Raw genomic sequence first — 19,844 nt, 5'->3', positions numbered from 1 at the left:
TCTTTAGTCTGCGGTATCTCGAGCTATATAAAATACCGGCCTGGCCCAAGTAGATGCAATGTCTAAGGATAAATGAATCGATCAAGACATCTCAACGTCCTGATCAACAGTAGCATCTTCAACCTTCACGCCTGACGCCTCCACATTCGTTGTACCTGTTGCCCCCGAATCCATGGCGTCGTCAAAGGCAGTATGTCCCGGCGCTCCATCAGCCACCCCCGTCGTGGGAGTATTATTACCACCCGTAGACCCTGCCGATTCAAACGCAGCCCCAACTCCGCCCTTCAAGACCTCCGAGCCACCAACAGCACCGGACTCAGTGCTATCCATCCGCGCATTCCCAACAACATCACCATCCACACCGCCCCAGACCATCATAGCCTCGACTTCGTCAACGATGTCTGCCATGACGTCCTCGACGATCTGGTCATTGAACCGGTCGCCCATGGGCCGCACGGGCTCACGATTCTCGGTCTCGGACGGTGGGCCAAACCACCACGGACCCTCAAAACGACATTCGACCGCACCTCCGCCGTAGCAACTAACCGCGGGATAGTATCCAATCATCCCATCGTCTGCGTTTTCTCGTTCCCCTAGGCCCAGGTTGTTGGTGCCGTTTGCGAGACGACTAGCAGGTGGGAGGAATGTGTATAGTTCTTTAAACGGTGTGCCCATTTTGACGCCGTTTTTGAATATTGTGATGCTAGATCCTGGCAGCGTGCGCATGGAAGCATCTTCACTGTTCAATGGTGATGGAGGTCCCTGGCTAGGTGTGTCTTTCAGGTTATAGGCATAGTCGCGGAGATGTTTTGTTGGGAATACGTTTGATTGTTGCCAGCAAAAGTCGTTTTTGTAATGGAAAGGTATACGGTCACGGATGATGTTGGAACTGTAGGGATATTCTGGGTTTTGCGCCGAGGCATTGCCATCGACTGCAGGGTCATATGTGCCTTCCACGATTTTCTTGTGAAGTGACAATGGTGGGAGGGTGATGAGCATGCCAATTACATCGCCTTCACGGATGGACTCGCCTTTGGGGAAGAGGTGCTCGCAGCGCATTCGATTGACCACCTCCCCGTTCACATCGCGAATCCCATACCCGTAGCAATCAACGCCGACGTTCACGTCAAGGTCAGCCTCTCGTCGTGCAAACCCAAGGCGAACATGACCTCTTGATGGTGGCTTGGCGTTTCCATTCGTTGGTGGCGCTTGAGGGTCATTGACTACACCACTTATAATCCGTGCCTCGTAATAATATATCCCTTCACGCGCGCACACATTTGCCCGTGCAGAATGCCATGGCTCAGGGGTAGTAACAGCAAGGGCATCTTTGGAGAATTGGATCGCAGCGGGAGAATCTTCAAAGCTGAAACGTGCATGGTATGGGTGAAGATCGGTCTGGCGGTATTTGATATGCGGAAACCCTGGGTCAGCTATGGCATAGCTATAGCGGAAACCATTCTTATTTGTAAGTTTGTCCACCACTTCATAAAAGTCCCAATGCTGACTGTTTGCGCTCGATGACTTCCGGGTCACGGGATTCATCTGCCGTGGCTGCGGCGGTAATAAGTCTGAATGTTTGGGTTCGGCAAGGAGTAGAGGCCTGAGTATACTGAGATCAGAGCTCGGGAGTGCAATGTTCTGTACGACAGCACTTTTCTTCTTTGGTGGTGGTGCGCTTTCCTGGTCTAGACCCTTGGCTTCTCGCTTCTTGCGACTATCACGCTTGTTGCGCTTTGATTTCGTGTCGAGCTGCACTGACGCATTACTGGGAGGAGCTGGTGAGGAACCCGGATTCAAGTCTAGACCTGCACCATTAAAGGATGGCGTGCCCCCTGGGGAGTTAACATTTGAGGCGGGCGCAGAAGCGCCTGTTGGCTGTCCGGATGCCATTGCAATTTAAAATGCAATGATGTTCACTTGCTACAGCAAGATACGTGTCCCGCTGATATAGATGCCGTCTTAAAGACCAAGATCTCGTATTATTGCTCGTCTGAAGTGCGATTGCGACAACGGGCGTGATCAACGGATAAAGAACAGGATATGCGCTATCGCGAGGTACGAAAGGCAAAAAGCGGAAGTCTCAAGGAGTGATGGGGTATATAGACGAACTACGAATTGGAACCGTCAGCATGGTCTGAGATATTGGTAGTAGTTGAAGAGCGAGGAGCGCGCCATACTCACAGATATTCAATTGAGGTGGAAGAGTCGCGCAAGCAACGATCTCCGAAGGGACGTGTGCTCGTATCAGGAACCCACTTCTGCTACTTCAGAGTCAAAGAAAAGCCGCGTTCAAACCAAGAGAATTGGTAATTGGAGATTTCCACAATAATATTCATAAAAGCTGACCAGTCAAGACTCAGTCATGTCCCTATGATGTCCCTGTCTCGAACGCGCAAAGGCGGAAGACAAGCAGTTCAAGGGCGGTCAGCAAAAGTTTTCCGGGCAGAAAAGATCCCCTCCGTGGATTTGTTTGGCTGAAAATTGGACTAGAGCAGAGGGGCATGAGAGCGGTGAATTCATATCCACCAATGACTGAGACATATTCCAAGGCGGTAAAACCTCTCAAAGTGGGTATCGCAGAAAAAATTTACAGACCGCCCGGAGCTAATCGCACGTGATCTAAAATTTACACACAATTTCCCAATGCGGGTGAAGGAAAAGTCGAGAGATTAGGATAATATCTACTTTTCCCCGGTATATAGTCCGGTTTTCTGTCAATCGATCGGCAGGACAACATACGGCGACCTCATACGAAGCAGGGTCTTTCCGCTTAACCATTGATTCCCACCCAGAACCGTTACGAGATATCCGAGCAAAAATCGTTCGCAATGCCTAAAGCAACAACACCCTCGCGCAGCGCTGCGGCTGCCCGCAGACATAATCCTCTGGCGGAGGACATGACGTCTGTGGGCCATATCCGGACCCAACCCAGCAAGAAGAATAAGCGCAAGTCACAGACGGACGAAGATGGCGAGCGCTTTGTCGATGCGAAACAGTCGCGCAAGATTCTGCAGATCGGACAGGAACTGGCCGACGAGGATGCCACTGAGCAAAAGGCTGCAAGAGGAGAGACGGACGGGAAAGTCAACCACGCTTTCGATTTCGAGTCACGGTTGGAAGGTGACGAACCTGTGTCGGATGACGAGGACAAGTTCGGAGAGGATGAATGGGGTGACGAGGATGAGGAAGTTGAGCAAGTGGTATGCCGTTCTTTTGATCGAGGTATTTGTTGAGGACTACACTCTAATGCTATCATAGGAGGTCGACCCGAATGACCTTGACGTGTTCAACAAATTCATTCCGGCTGGCGACGAAGACCCCATATTCAACCCCGGCTCCGGCGGCCAGACTACGAACCTAGCGGATCTGATCCTCGAGAAGATTGCGGAGCACGAAGCAAAGGAATCTGGCGACAGCGGTTTAATTCAAGGTGGTGGATTACCGGAGGATGCAGTCCAAATCCCAGCCAAGGCAATCGAAGTATATGAAAAGTGAGCATCTCTTTACTGTTGATGATACCTCTTGGTGCGATCGGTGCTGACGAAGTTAGGGTTGGCACGATCCTGTCTCGCTACAAGTCCGGCCCTCTTCCGAAACCCTTCAAGGTTCTCCCCTCGGTGCCCAACTGGGAGACCCTCCTCGATATCACGCGACCGGAGTCATGGACGGCCAACGCTGTCTATGCAGCCACCAGACTTTTCATTTCGTCCAAGGCGGTTGTTGCCCAAGAATTCATCTCGATGGTGCTGCTTGACCGGGTTCGCGACGAGATCCGCGAGACGAAAAAACTCAATGTCCACACTTACAACGCACTGCGGAAGGCACTTTACAAGCCGGCATGCTTTTTCAAGGGCTTGCTGTTCCCGCTTGTGTCGGGCGGGATGTGTACGCTGCGGGAGGCACACATTGTGTCGTCTGTGATTGCACGAGTGTCAATTCCGGTTTTGCACTCTGCCGCGGCCCTTCTCCGAATGTGTGACTTGGCCGCGGAGCAATCGCTCAAGTCGCTGGAGAGCACGGGAGCGGTGAACATGTTCATCCGTGCCTTCTTGGAGAAGAAGTACGCACTTCCGTACAAGGTGATTGACGCGCTAGTGTTCCATTTCCTACGATTCCGGGCCAGTGATAATGGCGAGGACGCGATGATGACCGACGGGCCATCGGGAAGCGGGGCCAAGTACTACAAGCTGCCAGTGTTGTGGCACCAATGCCTGTTAGTGTTTGCGCAGCGATACCGCAACGATATTACAGAGGATCAGCGGGAAGCGCTTCTGGATCTTCTGTTGGTGCGGGGCCACAAGGACATTGGGCCGGAAGTGCGACGGGAGCTGTTGGCCGGCCGGGGTCGGGGCGTAGTGGTGCCCGATCCGGAGAAGCTGAGTGCATTGGAGGCGGGGGACGACACGATGGATATGGAGTAGTTTCTCTTTTATTTTATTTTTTATTTTTTAAATTATGGATCTATGATTATTTTGTGAATACATGGCGTATCTGTTTTATTGCTACAAAATGTGTTTCTTGTTTATGACTGTTTTACATAGACATAAGTTTGAATAAGTACTGTTGGGTACAGAGTACCCGGAAGATGGGATGCCCACTGATAGACCACTTCAGGTGACTATGAGATGATTTGGTCGAATGGCAACGCTGGACGGGATATAGTGGTAGTCCACTCCAGCCACTATCCCTGACCGGTGGTTCCTTTCCAGACCGCCCGAAGAAGCCCCTGATCTATCACAGAATAATGAAGTACGTATGCTATGAAGCAATTTGCGTGTACGGAGTATAGGCATCACAATATTATGCTCGATTATTCTCAATAATACATTATCATAAGCACAAGTATACGAGAGTACCAGAGTACCAGAGAGTGCCTTACAGAAGTGCCTGAGTGACGGGTCTAAACATAGAAGATGCACATTCACCGCCAACCAGCTTCGATGGGCTTCGGTGGGAATTCCAAGCGGTCTGCGTAGGGACCCAAAGGACCCAAAGGACCCAACGTAAATGGCGGAAGATTCGGAGATCTGACGCACTCCGTTTCAGCCTCTCAGGGGCGCAGTGGGTGGCCCAGACCACACTTGCTCCATATTACACGTAATTACTGTATGATTCACTCCCGCCTTCACCAACAAAGACTCCATCAAAGGGGCACGCGTAAGATACCGTCATACCCAGTACTGCGCCCCCTTACGGCCTGGAAAACTGACCACGCTGGCCTCTTAAAGAGGCGACGTTTCCCTCCGAGTCTTGACTCTCTTTCCCGTTCCTCAAGTCGCTTTTTATATGTGATCCGAACACTGTGTCCTTTTCTATACCTATTTCCTATTCTGGTCCCATTGACGTCTTCTCCCCTCTGTCTCTACCTTTCATCGTGTTTCTTCGGGGCTGTGACTCCGGTTTGTCAGTTATGCCACCGTGGCCTTTGGTTAACTCTTATTGAACCCGGGCCTGGACAACCATCTCTGTCTCCATCAAATTATACTTGACAAGACCCTCCACAAAAATCACCACTACACCACTACACCACTACACCCCAACACCCACATATTACACTAGTCTTTGTCACCATATCAACGTCTCTGCATAACACACCATGGACGACGATCAGTTCTCCTCGATCGACTCGTTGCGGGGCACCCCGGAATCGGATATGCCCCTCACCGTATCCCCCGCAGATACCTCTTTGAACGACGATGAATGCGATGAGCAGGGGACAGATGAGAAGAGACCCACCAAGAAGAGAAAGTCATGGGGCCAGGAACTCCCAACCCCCAAGACGAACTTGCCTCCTAGGTATGTTCCATTCTAGACAACAAAAACACAGGAACAGTTCACTAACAAACACTAGAAAACGAGCCAAGACCGACGATGAAAAGGAACAGCGTCGTATTGAGCGCGTTCTTCGCAACCGCGCCGCGGCCCAAACCTCCCGCGAGCGCAAGAGGCTCGAAATGGAGAAGCTGGAGAATGAGAAGATCCAGATGGAACAACAGAACCAGTTCCTCCTATCGCGTCTATCGCAGATGGAGGTTGAGAACAACCGTCTGAACCAGCAAGTCATCCAGTTGTCTGCGGAGGTCCGCGGATCTCGCAGCGTGTCTCCTAAGCCCGCTTCGCCGGCCGCCCAATCTCCTACTTTGACTCCCACCTTGTTCAAGCAGGAGGGCGATGAGCTCCCCATGGAACGAATTCCTTTCCCCACCCCGTCCGTCACCGACTACTCTCCTACCTTGAAGCCTTCCACTCTGGCCGAGTCCTCCGACGCGACACAACATCCTGCAGCGATGTTGTGTGACCTGCAGTGTCCGTCTCTGGACTCGAAGGAGTTGGAAGCGCCCTCCCTCTCTTCGACCTCGGCTCCGGCGCAGAACCTAACGCTGCACGTGACGTTGCAGCTCCTCTTTCTGACGATGACTTCCACCGCCTATTCCACGGTGATTCGTCCGCTGAGCCTGATTCTTCGGTCGTTGAAGATGGGCTCACCTTTGGAGTTTTCGACAACGGAGATCTATCAGCATTTCCCTTTGATTCTATGGTTAATTTCGACCCCGACTCTGTCTCCTTCGATGACATCGACCAGCAGGCCCACGGTCTTCCGGATGAGACTTCTCGCAAGACTTCTAGCGTGCAGCCCAGCCTTGGCGCGTCCACTTCGCGATGCGACGGGCAGAGCATTGCAGCTGGCTGTTAGCGACAGTCTTCCCCGGGGGCACCAGGCGGCCGCTATTGATGGCGTCGCAGGTCGACAGAACTGGGAGTCCCTATTGACCATGGCTTTGGTAATTGACTGTCTCCAAAAGAAGCCAGGGCACCCTCGAAGACAACGAAATACTACTTCTAATAACAATGGTTTAAGATTAGCGCGGGTCGGGAAGCTTATTGGGAATCGGAGTTCTTCACGGCGTTCGAATTCGAATACTATGGGTGAGACATTATCGTCTCTCCTTATGGGCAAGGAATTTCTGTGAACGCATTGTCGTTTTCGCTTTTTATTCTTGCTTGTATCATATTACTTTGCACTTTTTATGTGTTTTTAACTCACGTGTCACTGAGATATAGCTAGCGGTTGACCCGGCTAGTCAGATATGAATTCGACGAATAATAATACAATATTAACTATTATATTTACTATGGTTCTTGTATGAATTAGTCGCCGTAGTCTCTATTTTCTGTATCTGTTTTACTCTTCTATATTATCTGTAAAAGGCACAGCCTCAGCCAGAATCGCAGTGTTGCTCCGCCTCCGCACCCGGCGGCGATCTGTCGCCACGCCCAATACGGCATGTCTAGAACTTGCACTTCTTCCACTGCACATCCAATAACGCTCTTTCAACTCCCGTAAATCTCATAATAATCGCTTTATCAATACGCTCCAGACAAAATGGTTCGAAAGGATCCTATCTTCGAGGCACGCACAAATGTCAAGGTGAGTGATAACCCCGCCGCAGCGCAAACTCGCCTGCCTACTGACGCCTCTTTTTGCGCAAACCAGCTGCACTCGAACCGCCTCAAGAAAGAAGCCGTCCGAGCCGATGCCACCTTCAAATCCGAAAAAGCCAAGGCCGACAAGGCCATGAAAAACCGCGAATTCCAAATCGCCCGCATCCACGCCGCCTCAGCCGTCCGCGAGAAACGACGACAAGTCACCCTCCGCGCCGAAGCCGCCCGAGCAGACGTGATAATCAACGAGCTGAAAGCTGCCCAGAGCACCCGGGACACATCACGGACACTGGCACTAGCCTCGCGGGGTCTGGACGCGGCCTCCAAGAGCGTCAACCTGGAACATCTCGTCTCGCATGCAAACAACTTTCTGGCCCGTTCGGAGGATTTCAAAATCGCGAGTAGTGCGATTGAGGACGTGGCGCAGGGAGTCTCAATGCAGGAGTACGGTGCTGAAGGCGAGACTGAGGTTGACCGGATGATGGAGCAGCTGGCGGATGATGCGGGCGTTGATATGCGGGTGGCTCTGGATGCGGATACGGCCCCTAAGGAGGATGTTAAGGAGCAGAAGCAGGCTGCTGATACGGAGTTGGAGGATGGTTTGGGTGCGAGGTTACGGGCGCTTCGGGCTGCGAATTGATTGACCTTGTTTTGACTGATTAGACCGACCTCTTACGATGTTATGTCCTTGATTTGATTATACTGTTATGTTTTTGCTCTTTGCCTGAGTTGGACTGTCTGTGAGCATTCTTTATGCATTGATAATGCTGTGTTAGGCGTAGATTGAATGGATTCCTTTTGATGTGGCACTGAGCAGGTATGGGCACCGGCACTAACTAAAGGACGATGCAAATAGTTTAAGCCAAGTTCTATGTCTAGATCAAGCAATATTCTCAATCAGAATATGAAACCAATTTCTTCTTCGCTTTATGTTTGATACTAGTAAACAAATAATCATCAGCAAAGGAAGGATTACAGGCCGGCTGGCCTAATGGTAAGGCGCTTGACTTCGAATCAAGAGATTGCAGGTTCGAGCCCTGCGTCGGTCAAATCTTTTTTTGGTCCGATTGTCTTGCACTCGCTCGGATTATTTCTTTTTTTTTTTTTTTTTTTTTCGCTTGGGACAAAAAAAACCAAAGATGATATGACAGATAGATATATATCCCATAATGTGTATTCATTCATTCAAAATATGTTTCTCTTTTCTTTTCTTTCTTTTTTTTTTTTTTTCTTTACTCTTGAATCTGATGCCATGACAAAGGTATGACTGCGTAGGCCTTATCAAACACACTAAGAAACCGAAATTTCAACAGCCCAGCCGGGCTAGCTCAATCGGTAGAGCGTGAGACTCTTAATCTCAAGGTTGCGGGTTCGACCCCCGCGTTCGGCTTCAACTGAAGACGATCACGATTGATCACTTTTTTTTTTTTGCTTTTTTATTTCGGCTTATCTTTTTTTTTCTCCAATAACTTCTCCTCACTTGTTGTTCTACACTCAATTGGAGGACTTTTGTTTTTGGAAAACTAATTGCCGACAGCCCGGCCGGTGTATCTGACTCCTTGGCGATCCGTGCTTGAACAATATCGGACTTTTACCGCTTCACTACCATTTCTCGAACCAGGTTGTGTTCCGGACAATTGCATTGCATGGCGGCTTTTTCGCAATTGATAAACGTTTTTTATATTTACGAGTAATGGACCATGCACACGCTGCGGTATCAAAACCCAGCAGGATCTCGCATGGAAAGCAGGCTGCATGTCTCAACTGCAGAAGAAGCAAGATCCGATGTAGCCGGGATCAGAATGAAATGCCGTGCGAGCGATGCAAGCAATCTAATTTGGAATGCATAGTCCCTAGTCACCATGTGGGGAGGCAGAAAGGTGTCAAGAAGTAAGTCCATATATCCCTTACTGTACACGTACATGGTACTAATGTATGAGTTCTAGTAAACGCACAGGTCTGGAAAAGGCGCTATACCAAATAGAACAGGCCATCAAGCGTCCCAGAGGTGAAGACGCGGTTGCGTCTGATGCTGCTCATAAGGTCATCTCAAACCTCCAAGATCTCCTAGGCAAGGCACAAGACCAGCAGCAAGCTTCGTATAGCGAAACCGATGACTTCTCAGAGAATCCGGATCAAACTCACAGTCTTCCATCTCCTCGCGAGCAGGAAGATAGCCTGACTTTGGATGACGCGGAGAATCCCCTGCAGTTGCTCGCGAGAGCCTCTGATCTTCAACTATCACCAGCTGAGACGCAGAAAGCTCATGTACCTTTATGGCAGCAACCAGCAATATCCCAGACTCAAGACCACAACCCAGGCACCAATTCATTTTTCGTTCCTGTGCGAGCCAGTCGGGATGTCGGACCGGAATTGGATCCCATGGATCTGGGGCTTGTTACAGTAGAAGAAGCGGAATCGCTTTTTTCTTTGTACGTTAAATCCCAAGGCTTACTCCTAGCAGCGAGACTGACCATGGTCGGCACAGCTTTTACCAGAACCTAGCGCATACTCGATGGGGCCTTGATCCTCTAATTCATACAGTGTCATTTGTACGCGCACAGTCTGCGTTCCTTTTCACATCGATCCTCGCTGCAACTACTCTCTTCTTGTCATCTGCTGCAGCTCTATCGAAAAGACTGTTCAGGCATTGCAGATCTTTGGCAAATACGGTTGTCGTACAGCGTCATAGGTCAGTCGAAATAGTTCTCGCGTTTATGGTCAACGTTCCATGGATGGCCCCGGGAAAATGTTTAGGGGACGATGATGCTTGCGCCTACATTGCGATGGCTCTGACCGTGGCGCTGGATTTGTCTCTCAACAAGATTGTTGTCCCTTCATCGAGCTTCGACAGCAGTCTTTTGAAAAGACTGGCCAAGGCTGATTGCATTGATGCGAAAAGGGCACTGCATATGGATGGTTTCGATAATGTGGATGCCGGATCTGAATGGGGCCGACGATTACTGCGACGACGAGAGAGGGCTTGGATAGCACTGTTCGTTTTAGAACGAGGGTATGCAACTGTCAAATGAGATGTTTGGAAAGTTGTGACTGATTCAGTACTTGCAGAGTATGCCTGGCCCGTGGACGGAGCTATACTGTTCCTCCAACCACTCTTGTTGAGAATTGTGACCACTGGCACATTTCAGACATTGCGGACTCGCGAGACGGTCCCATGAATTCCATGACCGTCTTACGAAGGAACCTGGTGAGTAGTATTCATGGTTATCAAGAGCATTTATCTCATTGTTTGTCAACAGGATGAACTATTTAGAAAGGTCAAATCCAGCTGTGACAACTACCAAGTTGTCGATACGGGACCCGAGGCAGCTCAATCGTAAGTTTCCATTAACCATCCGCCAAACTGTCTTCTGACGATATACAGGATCAAGACGATGATCGAAAGTTTCTATGACCGTTGGTATGCAACATGGGCGCCGGCAATTGGAGAAGGTCAATGTGAGCAGACACCTTGAGTTCCTGTACTACTATGTTTCAAAAACTGATATCCTCAAGCACTGTCACTTCCACCATATGTTGACATCTTGGTCACTCATACTCTGTTATCAACCTACGCTGGTGTTATAAATCATCCCACGGCGCCTATCGAAGTCAAGCGATTTTTCCGCGCTGCTGCCCTTTCCTCTGCGCTGAATGTCCTACGGGCTGCTATTCAAGGCGAGGCGCGTCTCAAGTCGATGCCGAACAATACCGTCATTATGATCTCCTTTGCTGCTTGTTCAGCACTTAGCCTTAGCGTTACGCCAGGTGACAGCAGGTCCAGCTTGGCCCCAAGCGTGCGAAATCTCATTGAGGAGACTGCAGGTGTGCTAGAGCGTATTGGAGCTACCCCTAGCCATCGTCATGGAGCTTCTGTCCTATATGGGAGATTCCTACGGGAGCTAATCCGGCGTGTGCCTGTGGGATCGAGTTCTCATAACCAATTCGATCAACGGAGAGCAATGGGATCCACGGAGGCGCTGCAGCCCATGCCGTCCTTGGATGGATATGATCCCATAGTCACAACTGCTAAACCATCAGCCTCGCCGTCTCTACTCTGGATGGAACCTCTGCAGTTCTCTGCGATGTCTGACGACCAAATTATTGACGCTGTGAACCGAGCTGGTACAGCATTTGGCACCACCGTCCCTGGTGTCCCATTTGACGACATGCTGCGATGGGACTGGTTGGATTTGGCCAACAATGGCTCGGATTTCAATCTGTAAAAGCCATCTCTACAAGTTCCCTCGGTTGCTTCTTGCATCGAGGGTCTCGGAGGAGGGGCGCCTCCGTCGGCGTCCAGAAGTAGCCCCGAACACCGACCATGCCGTCATCTCGCCATTTCGCATATTTAACGGATTTTCTTTTTCGAATGGTTTGGTTCCTGAATCTTGACCTTTAAAAAGTTTACTATCCTCAGAATAGGGGTACAAGGAACGTCAATTATGGCGACATTACGGGTTTCACCATTGTCTCTATCACGGAGGTCGCTCTCCGTCTGTCGGCCCCGGCTTCAACTGGGAGTTCGTTGCAGAGCAAATTTGCGACCTTCATTCCAGCCCGGTACCATTGCCTGCGCAAAGTCATACTCAACCCTCCCAAGTGCGCGACAGCGACTGGCTCCAACAATTGAGCGCGGCGCTTCGAAACTATTCAAGGATGCGGACGAGGCAGTCGCTGACCTGAAGAGCGGGTCTGTTATTCTGAGCTCAGGGTTTGGCCTTTGCGGTGTTGCTGGTATGTATCAAGCAATTGAAGGAAGCGTATAGACGCAGCTAACGCTTATGGCTGCTAGAAACCCTCATCTCCGCTATACACCGTCGTGGATCAGAGAACTTGCATTCTTTAACCGCGATTTCGAACAACGCTGGCACTCCTGGTAAAGGGGGACTTGCGACGCTCACGCAAGCGGGCCAGGTTAACAAACTCATCCTTTCATACCTTGGCAACAACAAGCCTCTTGAGCAGAAGTATTTGACGGGGGAGATTTCCATTGAGCTGTGCCCGCAAGGCACGTTGGCGGAGCGGATGCGTGCAGGAGGCGCTGGAATTCCGGCGTTTTTCACTCCTACAGGAGCTCGTGAGTATACCAAAGATTGCACTTCGCACATGAAGGTATCTGACTCGATCGCAATCTAGACACCTTCCTCCAGGATGGACGGATTCCCGTTCGCATGGACGCCTCCGGCAAGGCCATGGAGCACGGCAAGCCTCGCGAAACTAGAGAGTTCAACAACAAGACATACTTGATGGAAACCGCCATAACAGGTGATGTTGCGATTCTCCGCGCATGGAAAGCAGATCAAGCTGGTAACTGTGTTTTCCGGTAAGTCTTGCACGCTCCGGTTTTGGGTTTCAGAAAACTAAGTATGATCAGTTACACTACCAAGGCATTTGGTCCGATTATGGCCAAAGCAGCGGATATTACCATTGTGGAAGCGGAAAACATTGTCCCTGTCGGCTCGATCAACCCCAACGACGTTGACCTGCCAGGAATCTTCGTGAACAGGATTGTTCCTGCTACCGATCCGAAGAGCATTGAGATCAAGAAGCTACGCTCGGCCGATGATGAGAGTGCGGTGAAATCAGAAAAGAGTGCTGCTCTGGCTCAGAGGAACCGGATTGCCAAGAGAGCCGCGAAGGAGCTCAAGCAGGGTTATTATGTTAACCTTGGTGTTGGTAAGAAAAGGATGTATCTTCAGTTTATATCGCTGTAGTCTAACACTATACAGGTATTCCCACATTAGCTCCGTCATTCTTGCCGGAAGATGTCAAGGTCTGGGTCCAGTCGGAGAATGGCCTTCTGGGAATGGTAAGTGGATTGGTCTTAGGCTACAGCCATGTTCGATAACTAATAAAATGGCAGGGACCGTACCCTACAGAGGATGAAGTAGATGCGTAAGTTACCATCTCAATTGTGTACGCTGTCTCTTCTAACCAAGGTTCAGCGACATTATCAACGCCGGAAAGGAAACCGTTACCCTCGTTGACGGAGCCTCTACATTTGACAGCTCCGAGTCATTCGGTATGATTCGGGGTGGACACGTCGATGTGTCCATTCTTGGGGTTCGTCCATCTCTTCGTAGCTGGTGAAAAATGAATTTGGGCTAACAAGTTGTGACAGGCTCTGCAAGTCAGCGCAAAGGGTGACCTTGCCAACTACATGATCCCCGGAAAAGTCTTCAAGGGCATGGGAGGTGCCATGGACCTGATCTCGAACCCCGATCAGACCAAGATTGTGGTGGCCACCAGCCACATGGCCAAGGATGGCTCTCCAAAGGTCGTGGCAGATTGCAGTCTGCCTTTGACCGGTGCGCACTGCGTTAGCACGGTCATCACGGATCTGGTGAGTATATGATTGGCAAGAAACAAGAAGAACCAGGCACGCTGACGAACGAAATCTAGTGCGTCTTCCAGGTTGACCGGACCCAGGGTACGCTCCTGTTGACGGAGCTGGCCCCTGGTGTGGAAGTTGAGGAAGTCCGGAGCAAGACAGGTGCTGAGTTTGCTGTCGCGGACCATTTGGAAGTCATGGAATAAGCATTGTAACATAGCATTTCATGTTTGTGGACATATATGATAGTGTATAAGACGATGTACATATGAGATATCCGTCAGTTCATATTGACTCTACAAAATACAAAAAATAAACCACGCATATACAAGACAGTGCCTCTTATTTACAGCTTAGAGGTTCTGCTAGGGGCGAAATTCGTTCCCTCATCCTGGCTGATAGACTCAACGATTCGGTCGACACTGTTCAAAATCCAGGTATTACCCTCATCACTAGCCAACCACTTAGCCCCCTTCTTACTTTCAACATCACTTTCCCACGTCCCATCCTCAAGCGCCTTCCGTAACCCAAATACATGCGACGTAACCTGCGGCCCAACACCCGTCTGCGCTCGCAAACAAGCAACAGCCACAATGGAAGTCAATACTCTCCCGGCATTCGCCCCCGTCGACCTCCCCGCAGGATCCGACAACAGCGCCCCGTAGTTCCCGTTCAAAATATGCACTGGCAAATCCGGATGCGCATCCGCAAGCTTCTCATACAACTTATTCTCAAACGGCCGATAAATCGAGTCCCACAGGTTTCGCCCACGCTCGCGGATCTCATTGATATTCTCGACCGTGGGCGTGCGGGTCGGGGTTTTCGAGAGCTTCGCGGCCACGGACTCAGGGAGGTCGGCTTTGAAAGCGTTGAGGCAGTTGATGGTGCGCGGGATACCGTTGAAGCTGATGCATTTCAGGCCGATTTCGCGCATGAGTTCTGCGGTTGCTATGCTTTCTTCGGGGGATTGCGAGGCCGAGGTTGCTTGGTTGAAGAGGACGCCGAGGGAGTCGGGGGAGTTCATGGTCATTGTGGCTGCTGTCTGCACCATTTCTCCACATATTAGCTTCTGAGTAGGTTCTGTTAATGGAAGAAAGGGTATAACTGACTGATAAGGCCACCCACGAAGGCTGCGAGACATGGTTGGATTCGGCATCCTGTTGAATCTTGTGAAAGACGGATTGGATATTGCGCGGAGCAGGCACAGTACCCGGCCGGGCACTGGGGCTGTTAATCAGCGCCTTGAGACTGTTCGATAACTTTGACATAACTAATTGCCTTCTGTCAATCTTGCTTCCGTATGTCTTCATGTTAGAAATGCCAGAGAAATGAGCGATTATATTTGCCTCGGCATCCAGAAATATAGACCGATCGGGAGATCTAAGAGCCGGCGGGCCTCCAATGCCGAAACAGATTGATTACAGTGTAATGACCGTATTTTACACTGATCGCCAAGCTTTTTGCCCAAGACGCGAAAATCCGGGGAATCCGGGGTACATAGCACATTTGCTTTGTATTGCTTATTAGTTATTGCTTAGCGTTAACTAGCGGATGTACCTCAGATGACACATGGCCGGCCTGTGCGCACTTGCGGCAGTCGGCCGTAGAATTGGTGGCCGAGTTGACGGTCAGAGTCAGGATGGGGTTCTTAGATAGAGCCGTGATGTGATCGGAATGCTCCCTTCTTATTGCTATCTTTTTCAGTTTGGTTTCAACGATGATTGAATCAGTGAACATGGACACTCCTGGAATTGACGATGAGAAGCCGGACACCTCGCACAAGTCAACCGACTCAGTGCAGGACCTAGCTTACCAGCAGAAGCTAGCCCGGCGAGTTCTATTCAAGCTAGACACAAGGTAAGAGACGATTCCAAGCGAAATTGGTGAACCGACATGTCTAATGGTGTATTCTGTCTATAGGATCCTCCCAATCCTAGCATTGATCTTCCTTCTCTCCTTCTTGGACCGTACCAACGTCGGGAACGCAAAGATCATCGGCCTCGAAGAAGACATTGGAATCACGGATCACCAATACGATATCGGTCTTGCAGTCTACTATCTCACCTACGTTCTCAGGCGAGTTAGAATCTCCCGAGCATCCGAATGCAATTTACTAACCATCCCCCACCGATAGTGAGCTACCGAGTAATCTCATCCTCAAGAAAGCATCCCCAAGGATCTGGTTACCTCTGATCACAGCACTATGGGGCGTGATGACATTGTGTCTGGGCTTCGTACGCAACTTTGCCGGCTTTGTTGCTGTACGCTGCCTGCTTGGTGCTTTTGAAGGTGGATTGCTACCTGGGATGGTATTGTATTTGTCCTTCTTTTACCGACGAAGTGATTTGGCCTTGCGTATTGGTCTGTTTTATACTGCAGCATCGTTATCTGGTGCTTTTGGAGGTAATTTAAGCCTTATTCCTCCTGGAATTGAAGCTGACGTTAACAGGTCTTTTGGCCCACGGGCTGGCTGAAATTGGCCCTCGAGGAAACCTGGAAGGTTGGCGTTGGATTTTCATCATTGAAGGATTATTGGTAAGTATGTACAGCGCAATCGAAGATCCACTCTAACCAGGAATGTCAACACTCAGACAGTCACATGTGCTGCTCTTACTTATTTTGGCCTCCCAAACAACCCCACGACAGCACCATTCTTGACACTTGAGGAACGTGAATTTGTTCGTGAGCGACTGTCAGGTGATAATCCATGTGCACCAGCAGGGTAAGCTCTCTTTCACCGGTCTGCATTAGGGATAGAGTTGGATGTGCTAAAATGAAGTAGCACCCTAGCAAGTGAACAAGAGAGCTTCCAATGGTCCGAGGTACGCAGAGGTATTCTAGATCCTCGGATGTGGCTCTCAGCAGCAGCATATTTCTCTTTGCTGTCTGGGATGTACTCCTTTGGGTTGTTTCTCCCAACTATCATCAACGACAGCGACTACGCAGCAAATGAGGACCAAGTGCAGTTGTGGTCCGTGATTCCGTATGCAGTAGCAGCAGTCTTCACCGGTAAGAGTCCCTCTTTCGAGACCAGAAAACCCGTCTAACGCATGAACAGTGATGGTGGCTTTCGTTTCTGATTGGCTGCAACTTCGAGGCACTCTCATGCTCATCACAATGCCACTAGCAATCGCGGGCTATGCAGCAATTGCTAATGTCCATGGCGCACGCCTAAAATATGGAATGACTTTCATCATGGCCATGGGGATGTATGGCAGTATTCCGTGCATTCTGGTGTGGAATTCCAATAACTCTGCCGGACACTATAAGCGGGCGACTACTTCTGCGATGCAGTTGACTATCGCGAATTGTGGTGGTTTTGTGGCGAGTAAGTCATTCTCATTCCCTTGTTTGAAGATCATGAGTTGACTATTCCTCGTCAGCATTTATCTATCCCAGCAAAGATAAACCGCAATATCACCGGGGCCATACAGTAGTTTTCGGTCTTCTTGTGTTTTCATGGTTCATGTGAGTTAGAAGTCGGTGTTCGCAGGAGTCTGGCTAACATCGTCTGTGAGGATCCTTTTCAATGTTCTGTACTGCGCCAAAGTCAATCGAGATAAGAGGCGGGGAAAATATGCCCAGTATGCTGGGTACAACGACGACAGAAATCCGGACTTCAAGCTGGTCTTGTAGTGGATTTAATCTTTCCGGATGTCTACATTTTGATGACGATGAGGAAATCTATCTACGTGTGGCGTTGCTCTGTTCTTCTGATCGACATTTTGAAAGCTCTATCTCATGAAGGCGCATTTCTCCTTGCTTCTGCTCCTTTCCCAACAATAGAAACATCATGATCTACAGATGGGCGGTGGATGATATGATGCAAATATGTGAATGTGTGGAGTATTATGTCCACCGAGATCCGCCGTAGAGCTGGAATAGTACTCCATCAAGACCAATTGCATATAGTATCCACATAGGCTTTGATTTTCGATCAATAGTGGTCGGAACAAAAAAGCGAAAAGAGCTTGACCCACTGTCCTATATCCTCGACTCTTCTTATCCATACAGCACTCCCGAGTCCTGGGGGCCCAATGATTACCTCTTACAATCAGCTCAAGGCCCCGATTATCCAGGGTACACTCTGGAACAGATCAAAGATGCCGCAAAACGTGTAGGCTGCGGCCTCAATCGCTTGGGAGCACAAGGCAAAAACGTCACCATATACGGAGACCCCAGCCTTCACTTCCCTATAGCGTTATTGGGTATCCTCGCAGCAGGAGCATCCTGTACACTTCCATCAACCCGACCGCCATCCGGTCTGGCTTTTTACCTGAAGAAGTCGGATTCTGCTTTTGTGCTGTTTGCGCCTCCGATATTTGATGAGGTTCGAAAGCCCACAAATGAGTTGAACATCTCAACAGATCGTCTGTTTGTGGTTGATGATAGTCGCACTGGAGAAAGTACACCGGATGGGATTCGTCATTGGAGCTATCTCCTGGAAACTCCTGGAGGTGATTCATATCAATGGCCGCGGTTGTCGGCACAGAAGTCGAAAGAGACCACGGCGGTGCCTTTTCAGACTTCAGGGTTAGCCGAGTATTACCCTTTTGCTACTTTATTCCAACTAACGGATGTACAGGACGACGGGTATACCCAAGTTAGTAAAAAGAACGCACTATGGCATTATCGGAAACATCGAACAGAGACTTCACTGGTTCAATCTCCGTCCACAGAGCAAAGAAGTAATGTACTCCGGCCTCAAATTCTGTGGCATGGGATATACCGTCTCTGGCCTGCTAGCACCCCTGAAGGGCCGGTTCAAAGCCGTTGTTCTTCCCAAGTATGAGACGCACAGTGTCCTTCACCTTCTGGACAAGTTCAGACCTACTCGATTGACGTTAGCCAAATTTGCCATCCAAGAGTTAATCAAGTAAGAAGGACAGGCGGACTTCTCCTGCCTCGCGAGCTTGATGATGGGTGGTTGTCATATGCCATATGAGTTGATTGCCGCGTGGAAGGACCGGCATAATGTCCCTGTATACAATTCTTATGGGATGAGCGAGTGATATTGCTTTGTATCATCTTTTTAAGATCCTGTGGCTGACGTTACTTCAGAGGAGGTGTATACACTAGGCCCGATCCAAACGAGCCTGTCACGGATGCCACTATTGGAAAGCTTCAGCCGAACGTCGAGGCAATAGTGGTGAACGAGCAAGGCCAACGCCTGGGGACAAAGCAGTCCGGGGAAATTTTGTTCAGATCTCCATTTAATATGACGATGGAAGGCTACTACAAGGATCCGGAGACCACAGCCGCGACTTTGACACAAGATGGATGGTTGAAAACTGCGGACATCGGCTGGGTGGATGACGAGGGTCACTGGTACATCGTTGGTCGTACCAAGGTATGCATTCTGCTTCTATTATCTGGAATACCCTTTGCTAAAATGACCCAGGATCAACTCAGAAAAGACGGGAATAATATATCCGCATTCCAAGGTTGGCCGCAGGTTACTGAGTGATATGGCGAAGAGAGACTTAAAACTAGAGTGATCAAGTCATCTAGACCAATACAGTGATAAAAGGTTCAAACAGGAAATTTTACATAATGACAAATGGACTGTTGCGAAAGGAAACGATATTCAGGGATTTTCAGGGCCGAAGCTGGTACGATGGCTGCTATTTCCTGATAGTACGAGCACTGCATATAGATTTAGATTAATATAGAAAGAAATCTGTATTTAGTGTATGAGAAAACAAGCGAATGAATCAAAAGTCGTTAGTAACCATCAACGAGTCCCGGTTGTTGTATGCTTTTGCGAGCGAATCCAGATCTGGCTGCCTCTAATAATCACTTGCAATACTTTCGAGTGGACATTCAATCCAAGTTCATCCATCGTTCTCATAAATGCGCGTCCTTTATAGATGGCAGTTCAACCCTGCACGACCTTCGGGGTAGGAGGTTTTGGGACATGATTTCAATAGTTTTCCATTGCTTAGCCGTTCTGTATTTTAGCGAAGGACCTCAAAGAGAGGATATCTTCAACTTATCAACTCGGACGAGAGAGACCTTATCTTTCACCCCATCAGAGCTTCCCAGGGATAGGAATGCGCAGGAG

General features: G+C 49.6%; 8 protein-coding genes and 2 non-coding genes across 10 annotated transcripts; 8 read left to right on the top strand and 2 right to left on the bottom strand.

Annotated features, from left to right (window-relative positions):
- Positions 1-81: 81 nt before the first annotated feature.
- ASPGLDRAFT_133358 (SPRY domain-containing protein) lies at positions 82-1,893 on the bottom strand (the record flags this gene model as incomplete). The annotated part of the gene is made up of 1 exon (XM_022541205.1): positions 82-1,893. The coding sequence occupies one exon, from the start codon at positions 1,891-1,893 to the stop codon at positions 82-84; it is 1,812 nt and encodes a 603-aa protein (XP_022397776.1).
- A 938-nt stretch (positions 1,894-2,831) lies between these two features.
- On the top strand, positions 2,832-4,424 carry ASPGLDRAFT_38287 (snoRNA-binding rRNA-processing protein ENP1; the record flags this gene model as incomplete). Its single annotated transcript, XM_022544928.1, has 3 exons — positions 2,832-3,203; positions 3,262-3,494; positions 3,554-4,424. The coding sequence occupies 3 exons, from the start codon at positions 2,832-2,834 to the stop codon at positions 4,422-4,424; spliced, it is 1,476 nt and encodes a 491-aa protein (XP_022397775.1).
- A 1,175-nt stretch (positions 4,425-5,599) lies between these two features.
- Positions 5,600-6,974, top strand: hacA (transcription factor HAC1; the record flags this gene model as incomplete). Its single annotated transcript, XM_022543749.1, has 2 exons — positions 5,600-5,799; positions 5,855-6,974. 2 exons carry the CDS (start codon positions 5,600-5,602, stop codon positions 6,972-6,974), a joined length of 1,320 nt encoding a protein of 439 aa, XP_022397774.1.
- A 254-nt stretch (positions 6,975-7,228) lies between these two features.
- ASPGLDRAFT_50582 (putative SNF7 family protein Fti1/Did2) lies at positions 7,229-8,357 on the top strand. The gene is made up of 2 exons (XM_022547339.1): positions 7,229-7,432; positions 7,499-8,357. The coding sequence occupies exons 1-2, from the start codon at positions 7,388-7,390 to the stop codon at positions 8,084-8,086; spliced, it is 633 nt and encodes a 210-aa protein (XP_022397773.1). The 5' UTR covers positions 7,229-7,387; the 3' UTR covers positions 8,087-8,357.
- A 66-nt stretch (positions 8,358-8,423) lies between these two features.
- Positions 8,424-8,495, top strand: ASPGLDRAFT_t136. Its single transcript has one exon. It is a non-coding gene; the product is annotated as a tRNA-Arg (tRNA).
- Positions 8,496-8,763: 268 nt separating this feature from the next.
- On the top strand, positions 8,764-8,836 carry ASPGLDRAFT_t137. Its single transcript has one exon. It is a non-coding gene; the product is annotated as a tRNA-Lys (tRNA).
- A 303-nt stretch (positions 8,837-9,139) lies between these two features.
- On the top strand, positions 9,140-11,672 carry ASPGLDRAFT_133222 (uncharacterized protein; the record flags this gene model as incomplete). Its single annotated transcript, XM_022541193.1, has 7 exons — positions 9,140-9,336; positions 9,393-9,878; positions 9,935-10,459; positions 10,516-10,654; positions 10,707-10,783; positions 10,832-10,905; positions 10,963-11,672. 7 exons carry the CDS (start codon positions 9,140-9,142, stop codon positions 11,670-11,672), a joined length of 2,208 nt encoding a protein of 735 aa, XP_022397772.1.
- Positions 11,673-11,891: 219 nt separating this feature from the next.
- On the top strand, positions 11,892-13,986 carry ASPGLDRAFT_133121 (3-oxoacid CoA-transferase; the record flags this gene model as incomplete). Its single annotated transcript, XM_022541180.1, has 9 exons — positions 11,892-12,183; positions 12,242-12,526; positions 12,586-12,772; positions 12,824-13,125; positions 13,179-13,258; positions 13,313-13,344; positions 13,395-13,512; positions 13,571-13,792; positions 13,852-13,986. The coding sequence occupies 9 exons, from the start codon at positions 11,892-11,894 to the stop codon at positions 13,984-13,986; spliced, it is 1,653 nt and encodes a 550-aa protein (XP_022397771.1).
- A 140-nt stretch (positions 13,987-14,126) lies between these two features.
- On the bottom strand, positions 14,127-15,048 carry ASPGLDRAFT_133343 (uncharacterized protein; the record flags this gene model as incomplete). The annotated part of the gene is made up of 2 exons (XM_022541204.1): positions 14,127-14,822; positions 14,890-15,048. The coding sequence occupies 2 exons, from the start codon at positions 15,046-15,048 to the stop codon at positions 14,127-14,129; spliced, it is 855 nt and encodes a 284-aa protein (XP_022397770.1).
- A 447-nt stretch (positions 15,049-15,495) lies between these two features.
- ASPGLDRAFT_177396 (putative MFS transporter) lies at positions 15,496-17,624 on the top strand (the record flags this gene model as incomplete). Its single annotated transcript, XM_022542899.1, has 9 exons — positions 15,496-15,637; positions 15,701-15,856; positions 15,915-16,183; positions 16,230-16,315; positions 16,372-16,502; positions 16,563-16,789; positions 16,839-17,108; positions 17,164-17,248; positions 17,299-17,624. Coding segments are annotated over 9 exons (1,484 nt in total), but the record flags the coding sequence as incomplete, so codon positions are not given.
- Positions 17,625-19,844: the final 2,220 nt, after the last annotated feature.

Source organism: Aspergillus glaucus, assembly GCF_001890805.1.
Source record: "Aspergillus glaucus CBS 516.65 unplaced genomic scaffold ASPGLscaffold_20, whole genome shotgun sequence".
NCBI lineage: Eukaryota > Fungi > Ascomycota > Eurotiomycetes > Eurotiales > Aspergillaceae > Aspergillus > Aspergillus glaucus.
This window is presented reverse-complemented; position numbering and strand designations above follow the sequence as displayed.